General features: G+C 28.9%; 1 protein-coding gene across 1 annotated transcript in view; it reads right to left on the bottom strand.

Moving 5' to 3' along the window:
* LOC117169075 (transient receptor potential-gamma protein) overlaps positions 1-13,144 on the bottom strand; it is a 145,816-nt gene that overhangs the window by 78,863 nt on the left and 53,809 nt on the right. Inside the window, exon 2 of the mRNA XM_033355190.1 lies at positions 3,234-3,364. Coding sequence (XP_033211081.1) covers positions 3,234-3,364 — 131 coding nt within the window. The remainder of the gene's footprint in view (positions 1-3,233; positions 3,365-13,144) is intronic.

Genomic DNA, 13,144 nt, shown 5'->3' with positions numbered 1-13,144 from the left:
CGCTATGAGAAATGTATCAGCCTTGGAGGAGATTATGTTGAGAAATAAAAAAAAAAAATTCTTAAAAACGTTGTTTTTCTTGGTCAGGTCGGAAACTTATCATTCACCCTCGTATATAGTTTCAGTTATTGTAAAAATAATTTCAGGCTGCCCTTATGAAAAAGAAGTTTTGACAAGTAGTAGACCTTAATAATACTTTTTTCGCGAATTACTATAGAAAACCTAATACTTTTTGCTAAGAAAGTGCTGGATCCAACAATTACTAATACTTCTTTTTCATAAGGGTTCAGAGTGGAAAATGCTCTCAAAACAGAAAAATGAGGTGATTTTTCAAGAAAATATGCGGATAATAGGGTAATGAATTTTTATAAATATGGGAAATTTTTTAAATTTTAATTAATTTATTTATTTATTAAATTTTTAATTCAAATTTTGCTGTGGATTTTATAAACAAAATGGTAATAAAAAAATACCCAGTGTGGAAATTTGAAGACAGAAAAAAATATTTTTTCTCTTAATTTTCCTTAAATGATGTATTCAGTGACGGTTAGTGATGAAAATTTCTCATCCGATATATCAAAATAATTTTCTAACAAATTTCATAAACAAATGCCCAATGTTGATGTTCAAAGGCAGAAAAAAATCGCCATTCTCTTTTTTTTTAAATTATGTCGTTTATGATGCTTGTTGATGAAGTTTTGTTATTCGATATTTTTTTGTTAATTTTTTTTAACAGTTGTATAAACAAATGTTAAATGTAGACGCTTGGAGGGTTTTTTATTCATAAAAATTTGCCATATAATTTTCCTTCTTAATTTTATAAACAGATTATCAGAAAAAATAGTTGTGGAACAAGAGCGAAAAATCGAATGTTTTTCTGCCTTTATACATCCAGACTAGGCATTTTTTAAATATAATTTGTTTAGAAAATTAAAAAACAAAAATTCAGTGCCAAATTTTTGCAATCAAGGGTAAATTTATCAACAATAGAAAGTAATTAAAATGGAAAAATATAGTTTGAAAACGAAACATTCATAATCTAGACTTTTTGTTAATTTCATTGATTTATAACAATCAACTTCAACAGATAATTATTTTTTTTGCTTTCGAAATTCCTGAACGTCTAGTCCAGTGTTCTTGCTTAGAAATTTCAAAGCCCTTAAAATTTGAAAGCAAAATTAATTCTTTGAGTGCAAAAATCCTGAAAATGGAGATGTACCCAAAATTTAAAAGCTTCCAATAATTGGAAGCGCATTATTTATCGGTAAGCAAACCATTTTTTATGGTTTTTAATTTTCTATGGTAATCTGAAATATTGCAATACACAATTTTCGATCAGCGGAAGTACATATATTCTTAAAAGGATTGTTAACGTAAATTTCACATTGCGAAAACTATCATCATAATGCTTGTTTGGAGTCTATTCGCTAGGCAGTATAATGGAGCAAAGTGAGTACCTAATAACTTTTGATTATGAGCTCACTTTGTCAATGTTTCCCAAGATATGATTTGTTTGATCATAACATTTTCAGGAAATAAAAAGATAAACTTTTAAGAAAATATTATAGTTTGTAATTAGACCCTGGTAGAATTTTTTTTACAAGAAAGTTCAACATTCGAACAACTGTAATTTGTTGGTAAAATATGTTGTTTTTTTTAAGTCTAAGCTTCTACAATTCAATTTGTTTAATTTTTTGATAATATTGCTTTTACTTTGATGTAACAATTGTCAAGTTAATACAGAAAACAACAGGATTTTATATTTTCTAATTTGCGTGTTTGAGGTCATAGAACACTTTTATTTTTTTGTTGAAAATTACAAAGCTTTACAAAAAAAAAGTAAGACTTCAGTAAAGTTGAAATATTAATTGAGTAGCTGAACTTGAAATTATTCTGTAAATGCTGGTTGTACAATTTTTAATAATTCATAGTTCTCATTATAATCATTTTAATTATTCATAATTAAAAAAATATATATTAAACATTTACCAAGAACTTTGATTATCATAATAAATCCCAGATCAAGTAACAATTTTAGTTATGTTGCATTTTTGCAAATTATATTACGTTAATTAATCCAGACAAAGAAGTGCATTTAAATGAAAAACCCCTTATTTAGAAGCGTTTACGTGTTTGTTTTTCAATATATTAACATTCAGAAACACAGTCTTCACTGCTGCATTAATAATAAAAGCGGTGGACTTTATTAAATTATGATTCCATTAATTTTTAGAAACACACTTAACTTCATTTCCGGATCGAAACAAGTGTGGTTAAAGAAAATATCAAACTTATTAAAAATCCCAATTTATCAGAATTTTTAAAGTTTCGAAAAAATTTGCTTAAGGTTGCTGGGATCAGATACATTAGATTCATTAGATCAGATACATTAATACATACATTAAGGCTTATACCACTTCTTTTGCTGTAAGATTTTTCTTTAATAGTTTTGTGTATTTAAACAATTTTTACAACAAAAGAAGCGGTATAGACCTTGATTACCATTATTTAATAAATAACAATCGAACACTTATTGATCTGGAAACGAATTCGAGCAAGTTAAAAATATATTTAGAAGTTTCAAAACGATTTAAAAATAATTCAGGAATTGAAAAGATTTAAAAATCACATTTAAAAGAAGATATATATTTTTGAATATTTCGAACACAAAATTTTTTTCCAATGAATACATTTTTTTAATACAATTCCTAAAAAATACTTAAATTATGATTTTTTTGTTGAAACATTCATTTTAAACAAATGTTTGGAAAGATTTTTAAACTTCTAAAAAATAAATCTGGAGGATTTTAAGGCAATTAGCAAAAAATTGTAGGAAAAATTCGAGTTCTCAGATGATAACAAAATTTCCATTCGATTATTGGAAAATTTTTTAATAATTTTTTCAAACCAATTTTTAAGAGGATATTTAAAAACATTTTAAAACAAAATTTTGATGTATAAATTAATGCTTCTAGCTTAGTTTTAATAAAAATGATATGTTTGTAATGATTATAATTTTTTAATTTATTCTTCAATTTAAAGAAAGATGTATTTTCCTCTAATTTATTCCGTTTATTTGTGGATTCCTGTCAAAATAATTTAAGTTTATTGTATATTTTTGTCAAAATGTTTTTACTTTGAAAAAAATGCTGAAAGTTATAAAGAATTTAATTGATATATTTATATTGACTTTGATTAATATTTTCTCAAAATCTGAAATTTTGATTTATTACCTTCTGACTGAAGCCACATCTCCACGTTCTACAGCTAAAAGAAATTTCTTTTCTTCCAATGTGAGACTGAGTATTTCTTGGTGAGGCCTGATAACGTTTTCTTCATCCATCATTCCATGAATGCTGTGCCTCTGAAACAATAGTTATATTTGATTAAAAATAGGCTCGAGTTATTTCACACGAAATAATTTTGTTATTGAAGATAAATATTTTTTTTTTCGAAGAAATACAAGGTTGTAAAACTAAGTGCAGTCAAAGGGAATCAGAAGATTTTACTGACGTGTTATATTATTGGCAACTTAAGCATTTTTAATAATAAAAAATTTTAGAAATAGATCACTTAACGTTAATATTGCCACTAAACATGGGGTCCAAAAACTGGAAAGTGAAAACGATAGAAAAGTCGTAAAATGATTTTCATACCTAAATTTACTTTTTATTCCCAGCAACAAAGAAGTCAAAAAATATTTTGACCATCATTTAGGAGATCTGTTAAAGTTATTAGGAAAAAATTAAAAAAATGTTTATTTAAGTTTTTGATGTCAAAAGACTATTTCAAATTGCTGTTTCCTTTTTTTTGGCAGTAGTTAGATATTTTCATTAGACATGATTTTTTTAGCATAATATTGCTAGCAGACCATTTTCCTTGGCTCCTCACGGAAAAACAGCGAAATCATTTATGATTTAAGTCATTTGTTTTAGTCCAAGCATCTGGTATTTTTACACCGTATTAAGTAGGTCATGCGCGTTCTTTTGACAAAACGGTTTATTAAGGGGTCCTGTTTAAAATTACAAGTTTTGGAGAAATTACACCCGAGCGTCACGAATATATTTTCGAAAAAAGTTCCAAGAATCGTGTTTGCGTAGATTGATACACCCCATTGCATTTCAGACCAAATTGTTGAACACCAAAATTAAAGTAGAGGAAATTCTGAAAAAATTGAAGGCAGGAAAACCCTCCTATCTTCAATAAGTGCCTCGTTAAGGTCCTTCAAAGAACCCGGATTTAAAGAACAAGGCGAAAAAACCTAATTCTGAAGTCTGTATCTGTACTTTGGAACCTGCTAATTTTACAGAAAAATGTTTAAAACTTCAATTGAAGTAGATGAAATTTCGAGTAATTAAAAAAAATGCAATGAACTGGTCCCAATGAGACATATGTTATGGTCTTACAAAGTTGACTAATTTTGACCTATTTTTCAGGGCAAATTTTTCGTATTCAGTTTTTTTAAAACACTTCGCTTCTCGGTGAAGCTACATAAGTGGTGTAAGAAAAAAATTTGTAGGGTAGTAAATTATGCGTAAATCTAAAAAAAAAAATCTTTTAGTTATCATAGATTAAGCGTTATGGCTCATAAAAAATCACACAGAATTTTTTTGCCATTTCTAATTATTTGTAGCTAAAAAAGTTTGTTTTAAACTGCTCGTTTCGTACATACTCTAAAGGAAAACTTTAAGAACAAAAATGATAGAAGACTAAATTCTGCATAAAATAAAAAAATAAAATGTTCCATATCATATAGGTCAAGAGTTATGAGCATGAAACTAGAACTCTTTCCGTTCAGAAGGCTCTGTATGTACTGAAAAATGTACTGCGACCGGGTTTGAACATTTTGGTGTATTATGTGCATTTATATTTTATTAAAGTTCACTTTTTTCTCATTTTTTGTTAAAAAAAACAATCCATTGTTTGACAATTGTTTAAAAATACGCTTAAGACATCAATTGTTTGTGTATTTAATGTATTTACTTTGTGAAAATCACTTCAAGGATTTTAATTTTCCCTAACTTTAAGTTTTTATCGAAAATCTTAATATCTTTGGCATTAAATGGAAATTATTAAGTTTCTAGTATTTTCATAATTTGTAATAATAATTGTTCAGAACAATTTTTTGTTAAATTACATTAATTATTATCTCGATCTAAGTAAAAAGAGGACCAAAAGTTGAGTATTTCACACAAAAACGGCAACTTTCTAACAATCTTAAAACAGAATATAATTTAAAATAATAATTAATTACTTAAACAAATAGTTTTGTTGCCTTCAATTCATTCTTACTTAATTCTAACTGAAAAACTACAGAAACTGGAAAACTTCAGAAAAACCGCAAATTTCTGAAATTATACAAACGTAATATTATTGAAAAAAAAAATTATTAAAAGAATTATATGTTTATTCAGTTTAATAAATGACTACTTCGCTACATTAAAAATGTGGAGAGAAATTGGAAAATTGTAGAAAAAACGTATGATATTATTTCAAGATAAAAAAATTTTATCTTTCGAATTATGTACATATATCGTAAATCTGTACTGTATCTACGCTCTTAATGGGGGGGGGGGGCAAACATGTTGATGAAATAAAATTTCAGAATAAGGATTTCCACCTCTCCAGTCTTTAATTATTAATTTACATGGCTCAAAATATTAAAAATTTACCTATACTAATTTCAAATAGATTTTTGTTTTTCTTCAAATTTATCAGTTTTCTCTATTACTAGTAAAAATGAAGTTCATTATTACTGTCTTCTTACCCTTGGCCATTATCCTGGCTTGGATTGGTAAATATAAAAATATAATATCTAACTCGCTTAATACCAAAAGAGTTGTCTATTTCAGTCTCGAAACCATTTTTCAAACATTTTTTTCGTGTCAAAAGAAAAAAAATGTATAATGGATATTGAAAAAATACTAATGATCAGCGAAAATTTAACGAAAAAAAGAAAAACAAATCGATTTGGAAACAAAGTGAATTATGTTTTTTACTTACATTTTGTAGTGTCAAATAATGATTTTGTCAAAAAGTGCTAACGATTAATAAAATGGGTATGTGAATTTCTTTAAAAACTGTAGTGAGCATATTGTCCTAAGATTTCGGTTAATGGTTTAAGATCTATAATAGTATTTCTGTCTGGTTCATACTTAAGTTTTTTATTTTTTTAAATAATATCCTAAAAAACTAGATAAATGGTAATCCCGGAAATAGTTTTTGAAAAGTTGAAAAAAATCTCGTTTGCGATCGTGGTAACTTTTAGTTATTTATTTATTCTATTATTATTGAAGTGAATAATTAAACAGTTTTTTGTTTTTTATTGTCATAATATAATTATTTGATTTATTTATTTTTATCAATAACATTTCAAAAATTTCCACATTTCTAATTTATAGTTATGTTTAATTCGGTGAAAACAGATATTCTGTAGGCAGGTTTCATCAAACATGTCAAGCAATTAAAATTTTTAATAACAAATATTTTCAAGTTTGATTTTATTCTTCTAGAATTTCTAAAAATAATGTATCATTAAATAATTTACTGCGATTTTTTACATGAATTTTGAAGAACAGATGTGCACTTCAAAATTTGATTTTCCGAAACTTTAAAAGAAATACCTTCGGTAAACACGCTTGCGCACTTCTCAAAAAAATTGCTAATTAAAGAAAAATTCTTGCTTGATATATTAGCATAGTCCAAAAACGCATTGGAACATTTTTTATTTTCGACTTTTTATCCATATTACCTAGAATTTTGTTTAAATTCTAAAAAAAATAAATGCTTTGTTTAAAATCATATTTAGAATTCAGGGGTTTCACGGAACACGCTTTAAAAACAAAGTGGAAAAAGTTGAAAATTTACAAAAAAAACCGCTCCTCTAATATCATTTAAAGGAAATATCATTAAAAATTTAATAAGTTGCTTAAACAATTATGTTTTTTTTGGCATAAAACAACTATTAGAAGTAAAGATTTAAGAAGAAACTGCAATTTTCTAGAATTATTCTAACAAAATATCATTGTAAATAATAAAAATTTATTTAAAGCATTATTTATGTCAAATGTACTCCATTTTTGGTTCACACTAATAAAAAAGTTAAAATTGAAGTTTTGGGGTTTCTGAAAAAACAGTCTTTCGGGCATGACATTTGATAAATAATTATTTATTTGTATTCTATACGTGAATGCAAAAAGAAACACTAAGGTTCAAATTGATTTGCCTAATAATGACGATTCTAAATAGAAAATACAAAAACGTCTTTTCTATGGAAATAACGTTTGGAACCTCATTTTGCCGGGTGAAGTTCTAAATATAATTTAAAAAATGCATTAATTTTTAGTTGATTTAAACAAATTTGGAGTTGTTATGCATAAATATTTTTAAATGAATTTCCAATACCCTAGTAATGCTGCTCTCTAAAATAAAAAACTCTACTAGGGCTCATTCAACGACGAATTTTATAAAAACTAGATTAATCTAGACGATTTGAAGAAAAAGTCTGAAACTTGCATTTTTTAAATCTTATAATTAATTTAAGACAAATTTTTTTTAAAAACTATCGTTTCCCGAGATATAACAGTAAAAAAAGGATGCATTTTGTTCGAGAGCATTTTGCTCCAACGATCATTTGACTCTTAAGATCATAATGATTTTTCCAATCGGGTTAATTTGATCTTATTGTTTGGGTCATTTGTCACATTAAAAAAATGGCCACCAATTTTTGCAGCCGATGTCACAATGACAAAACCTAAAACGGTATCTAACCGCACGCAAGTCACAGCTAAACTTAACAGGTGATGTTTTCTAATATCAGATTTCGTTAATTTTTAAATTTTCAAGTATATTTCATTACCAGAAACTCGAAAAAAAATTTCACACGAGCTAAAGTACTCAAAGGGCATCAGCCATCTTGGTTTCACTTGATACATGATCCTGAATCAGATAATTATGATATCAAAAGTCGATCATTCATTCCGGCTGATCAAAATGCTCTTGTTTTCTGTATCAGTTTTGTTGCATGTCAAAATGATATTGATTTCGGTATCATTTTGAACATTTTTTTTACTGTAATGAGCGAAAATTTCAAGGCGTTTTTGCGTCGATTAGCATCCGTGATCACTTCTGTCGACGCAGACATACTTGGAACTTTGTAGCCATATCTGGGGAATTCACGAAGGTCTTGCAAATTCTTATTCTTACTTTTGTTTATTACTTTCTTCGATCATGTCATAAGTTTAAGTCGAGGTGCAAAATTCGAGAAATGGTTGCATTTTTTCAAAAAAACTTCTTGCATGATTTATCCGTGTAGATTATTTCTGATAGTTTTGTTGAATAATTGCAATTTCCTGTATTGGTCGGTCTTAGCATATATTCATTTAGTCCTTTCCATTTCGTGTTACAGAGTTAGGATATTCGAGAATAGAGTTTCCTGGAAGACCTGCTTCACAGGGTCCCCCTCAGGCATTTATTAGAGGTCTACAGCTGCCTCCTGCCAGACATAATTCTCCTCCTCGTGGCAGGTTTTCTAATATTCCGCTTGCAGAACACGCGACTCTTGACAGTGGTCTTCGAGCGAAAAACGGAGAGGGTGGTTAGAACAGAATTAACAATACTTATGTCGTTTTTGTATCAACAGTAAGCGAATTCATCTTTTACGTGAAAGACACGACTAGGTATATCAGTGCGATATATTATACAGAAACTCATGAAACTGTCATAGTAAACAGAAATTATCTAACTGATGTTCGTCCAATAGACCAAAGTCTATTGATTGAACTAGATAAACTTCAATTGCACTTTCAATCAGTTCTTTTTGAGGATTTTCTACTGCGTTAGAAGGGTCATCCCTTCTACATTACGGTTACTGGAAGAAATTTAATAATAATTATTCATACAAGAACTGATTAAATATCTTTTTGTTTGATGGGTGCGTTAAGATAATAAACAAGCACACCGAATTGTCTATCATTTCAGATTTTTGAAAATCAAAAGATAAACAATGATCTTTTTTCGTTTTTTTTTCTTCATATTTTTAATGCAATGTTAAATCAAAATATCTAAAAATATCACAAAGTATTGTTTTCTAAATTAGTTTAAGTCAAGAGTTGTCAAGTTCATATAAGTAAATGTATAAATTATAAACGTATAATGTATAAATATAAATATATGTATAAACTTATATGAATAAATTTTAAGTGTATCATTTGACAGAAAAGAGGGATATCACAAAAATATTACTACTCTGTGATCAGGGTAAACAGATAAAAAATGTTAGGTGGTCTTAAAATATTGTTTTCTAAATCTGCCATTTTTAAATATTTTAAAACTATAAAATGGTTATTTTTTGTTTGAATTTTTTCAAAAAGACTGTACGGATAGTTTAAAAAAAGGTCGTAGTCAACCAGCAGGAATTAATTTATATCTATATACAATACGGTTAAAGTGCAGCCCATTAGAAAAGGATCAATTGCCGATATTTCTTTCTAATCACATTAAAATTTCAGGGAGTTTTAATTTTGAGGACGTATTAAGTGTACTCATATTTTGTTTTGTATTCATAAACGGTTAAAAATATTCCAGATATAAATTTTCAGATGTATAAGTAACAGCCTACCCTTAGTAAACATAATTGCTTAGTTTAAAATTTGAAGGTTCTCAAGGCTTAAATTAGTGTACAATATGTAGTAATCAAATATTTGGCTCGAGAAAATCGCTCGAGACCCGTACTTAGCGACTTTGATAAATAAATCGGGTCAGTTAAACCAGTCCGCTCTTAATTTTCGTGTTTTCTATAGCCCAATGAATACCGAAAAATAGATATTCTAATGTAAACAGTGTCACATTCTTAGTAATATCCTTAATGATATAAGTAAAATTCTTACTTTAAGAGTATATTCTAACCAAAGGAAGAAACTATTTTTTAAATGAGAATAGGAGTGGGGAAGAAGAAATGCGCTTTGCTCTGTTCAATAATTTCTTGTAATGTTTTATGCCATGTGCTTTCAGATAATTACCCCCCCCCCCTCAGCATTTAAATCCCATAAGAAAGTCCCTACATAAATACGAATTATATATTTTTTGTAGTCCATAAATGCGGAAAGTGTTATGACCTTCATACCTTGAGAAATTTTTAAGGTATGCATACATTTTTGGTGGCAAATATGAGTGCATTTGAATTATCATAGGAAAATCTCTTAATCAATACAGATTACAAACTTTTTATTTTGTTGGTCATCACTTTAGAAAGTGTGATGACCTCCATATCATGAAAAATTTTCAAGGTATCCAGATAATTATTATGGTGCATGAGCTTTCAAAATAGAGATAGGTTAGATCATGTTTACAAGGTTACAATAATAACCTTCTTAATGTTGAATAGAGATAAGAATACTACATTATCGCGTTTTTTTATTAGACTTTTGTACCAAAGAAATTAATTTTTTACTCAACATATAAACAAGTCAGCAAGAAGATTAATATTTCACTACAAAAAACAAAGTTTCATCAAACACACAGACATTTTTTACCACAGATTTTAGTTTTCAGCTGAAGAAGATAAATTTTCAACCAAATATAGAATACTTAAATACGCAGTTAAAAAATGTATGGCCAAAAGGATTCCAAACAATAGCTGCATTTTGAACAAATGAAAAAGATTATTTTCAATGTTAATACCAATAGAAAAAGTAGCACGCTGGGGGGGGGGGGAGGGGTCAGAAGTTCCTAAAAAATGTATCACGTATTTTATGAACGTACCCTTATCAGCTTAAAAAAAATTATTTTTAATTCCCTGTAAATTCCAGATTTTTCCTTTTTTCTTTTTGACAGAAAATGGAAAAAGAAATTTGGAAAACCTCTAAAGCGTCCAGTTTCGATAAGAAATATTTCATAATACTTGATCACGATCTAAAAACAAATAAAAAATTTTAATAGAACAAGCTAAAACTAACCATTGATTTATTCACATTAATTTTACATTTTTCTAACTCTGGAACTCAAAAAATCAAATTTTTATATGAAAATGAAACAATTCAATATCTTATAGAAAACTCGAATCAAATTCAAATAGTCGAATTAAATTCCATTTTGATGAATGGTTTATTCGTCAATATGTTACCTTACATATGTATTTATTATGTTTCTAATTATTAAAAGTAATACTAATTAAAAAATGTAAGTTAATAAAAAAATGTTTAATTCATTTCGAATTTACCTAAATTTTCTCGCTCTAACCTAATCCTCTGCAGCGATAAGGCTGTATCAATAAAAATCTGTTTCTCTGGGATCTTTACTTTAACTATAAGAAGATAATGAAATATTGCATAAAATGATCCACATGTACACCTGGTCTAAAGGAAACAGCCGCAGTATAATCGACTTTGTTGTTGCGGATAAAAGACTAAGGGAGTTAGTTCAAGATACAAGAGTCATGAGGGGTCCTGAATGCAATACTGATCATTACCTTCTGATCTCAAAAATTAACTTAGGTCGGGGATGGAAAAAAAAGAGAACCAAGAAAGCAAAAGAAACGCGAATCAAAATTGAGAACCTACAGAAACCGGATGTGCGAATATATTTCCAAAATAAGATAATTGAAAGCGTAGATAGGGCAACATGGGAGGATCGTATAAAAAATAAAGATATAGAGGGTGTCTGGACAATGTTACGGGATATCCTTGTTAGATGTACGATCGAAGTGTGCGGTACCGCAGTTGTAGGATGAATTTCTGGTGATGCGTGGTGGAATGATGAAATTCAGGCTGCCCAAAAAGCAAAAAGACAAGCGTAAAAGAGAAATTTGAACATCGCAGGTCTTAGCAACGAGGAAAGAAATAGACGCAAAAAGGATTATAGACGCGAAAACAGGATACTTAAACGATTAGTTAAAGAAAGTAAAGATACAATTAGAGCAGAAGAAGAGATAAAAATACAAAACGACTTTGAAGGAAGCAGGAAACTACTTTATAAAAAAATGAAAGGAAACAAAAGTACAGAAATTGTCAACATGAGAAATAGCAGGGGGGAAATGGTATATGATGCAGACGGAATACTAGAGGCTTTCAGAGACTACTTCAGGAGACAATTCGGAGATGAAGCTATAGGACACCACTACTGCGATGTTGAACACGATGCGATGGAAAACACAATTGAAAAAGTCTGTGCCACTGAGGTTAGGGATATAATTAAGAACTTGAAATACGGTAAGGCTGCCGGGGTAGAAGGTATTAATGCTGAAATGCTTAAACACGGTGGCGCGTGCATACCACATTAACTGTGCGAATTGATAAATTTATGTTTCGAGATGGGAGACGTCATAGACGATTGGAAACAAGCAATTATCGTATCAATATATAAGATAAAGGGAGATAAAAGCGAGTGAAATAATTACAGAGGAATTAGCTCATTAAGCATCGTAAGTAAAATATATTTAAAAATACTTATTCGTAGGGTAATGAAAATAACAGATGCAAAGATTTGGGAAGTCCAAAGTGGGTTTATGCCAGGAAGGTCATGTATGGATCAAATATTTAGCTTAAGGCAAATAACAGAAAAAGTTTGAGAGTAGGAAAAAAAGTTTTCTGTGCATTTGTTGACCTAGAAAAAGCTTTTGACAAGGTAGATAGAAGTAAACTGTGGGAAGTCCTGAAAGAGTATGGAGTCAATGGATGGATCCTACAAGCTATAAAAACAATATATACAGGTAGCAAAGCGAGTGTAAGAGTGAATGGGAAACTGAGTGACTGTTTCGATATTATTCAAGGAGTTAGACAAGGATGCGTTATGTCTTCATGGTTATTTATATAATTTATGGACAAGTGTTTAAGAATGGCTCTCTTCGACGAAGAGGGTGTGGATCTCGAAACAGTAAGGGTACGTACATTAGCGTTCGCAGATGATGAGGCTGTTATGCCAGAGTCTATCGAAGACTTATAAAGAATGTTGAATAAATTAGATGCAAGCATGAAGAGCATGGGCCTCAAAATTAACGCAAATAAAACAAAAACTATGGTGTTCGAAGGAAAGAGTGAGAAAACACTATGCAATATTTTATTAAATGATAAGGGAATTGAACAAGTTGATAAGTTCGTATACTTTGGTTGCTTATTTACTAGGGACGGGAAGATAGATGAGGAATTAG

Source organism: Belonocnema kinseyi, chromosome 3, assembly GCF_010883055.1.
Source record: "Belonocnema kinseyi isolate 2016_QV_RU_SX_M_011 chromosome 3, B_treatae_v1, whole genome shotgun sequence".
NCBI lineage: Eukaryota > Metazoa > Arthropoda > Insecta > Hymenoptera > Cynipidae > Belonocnema > Belonocnema kinseyi.
The sequence above is the reverse complement of the archived record's forward strand: the minus strand, read 5'-3'. Positions and strand labels throughout refer to the sequence as shown.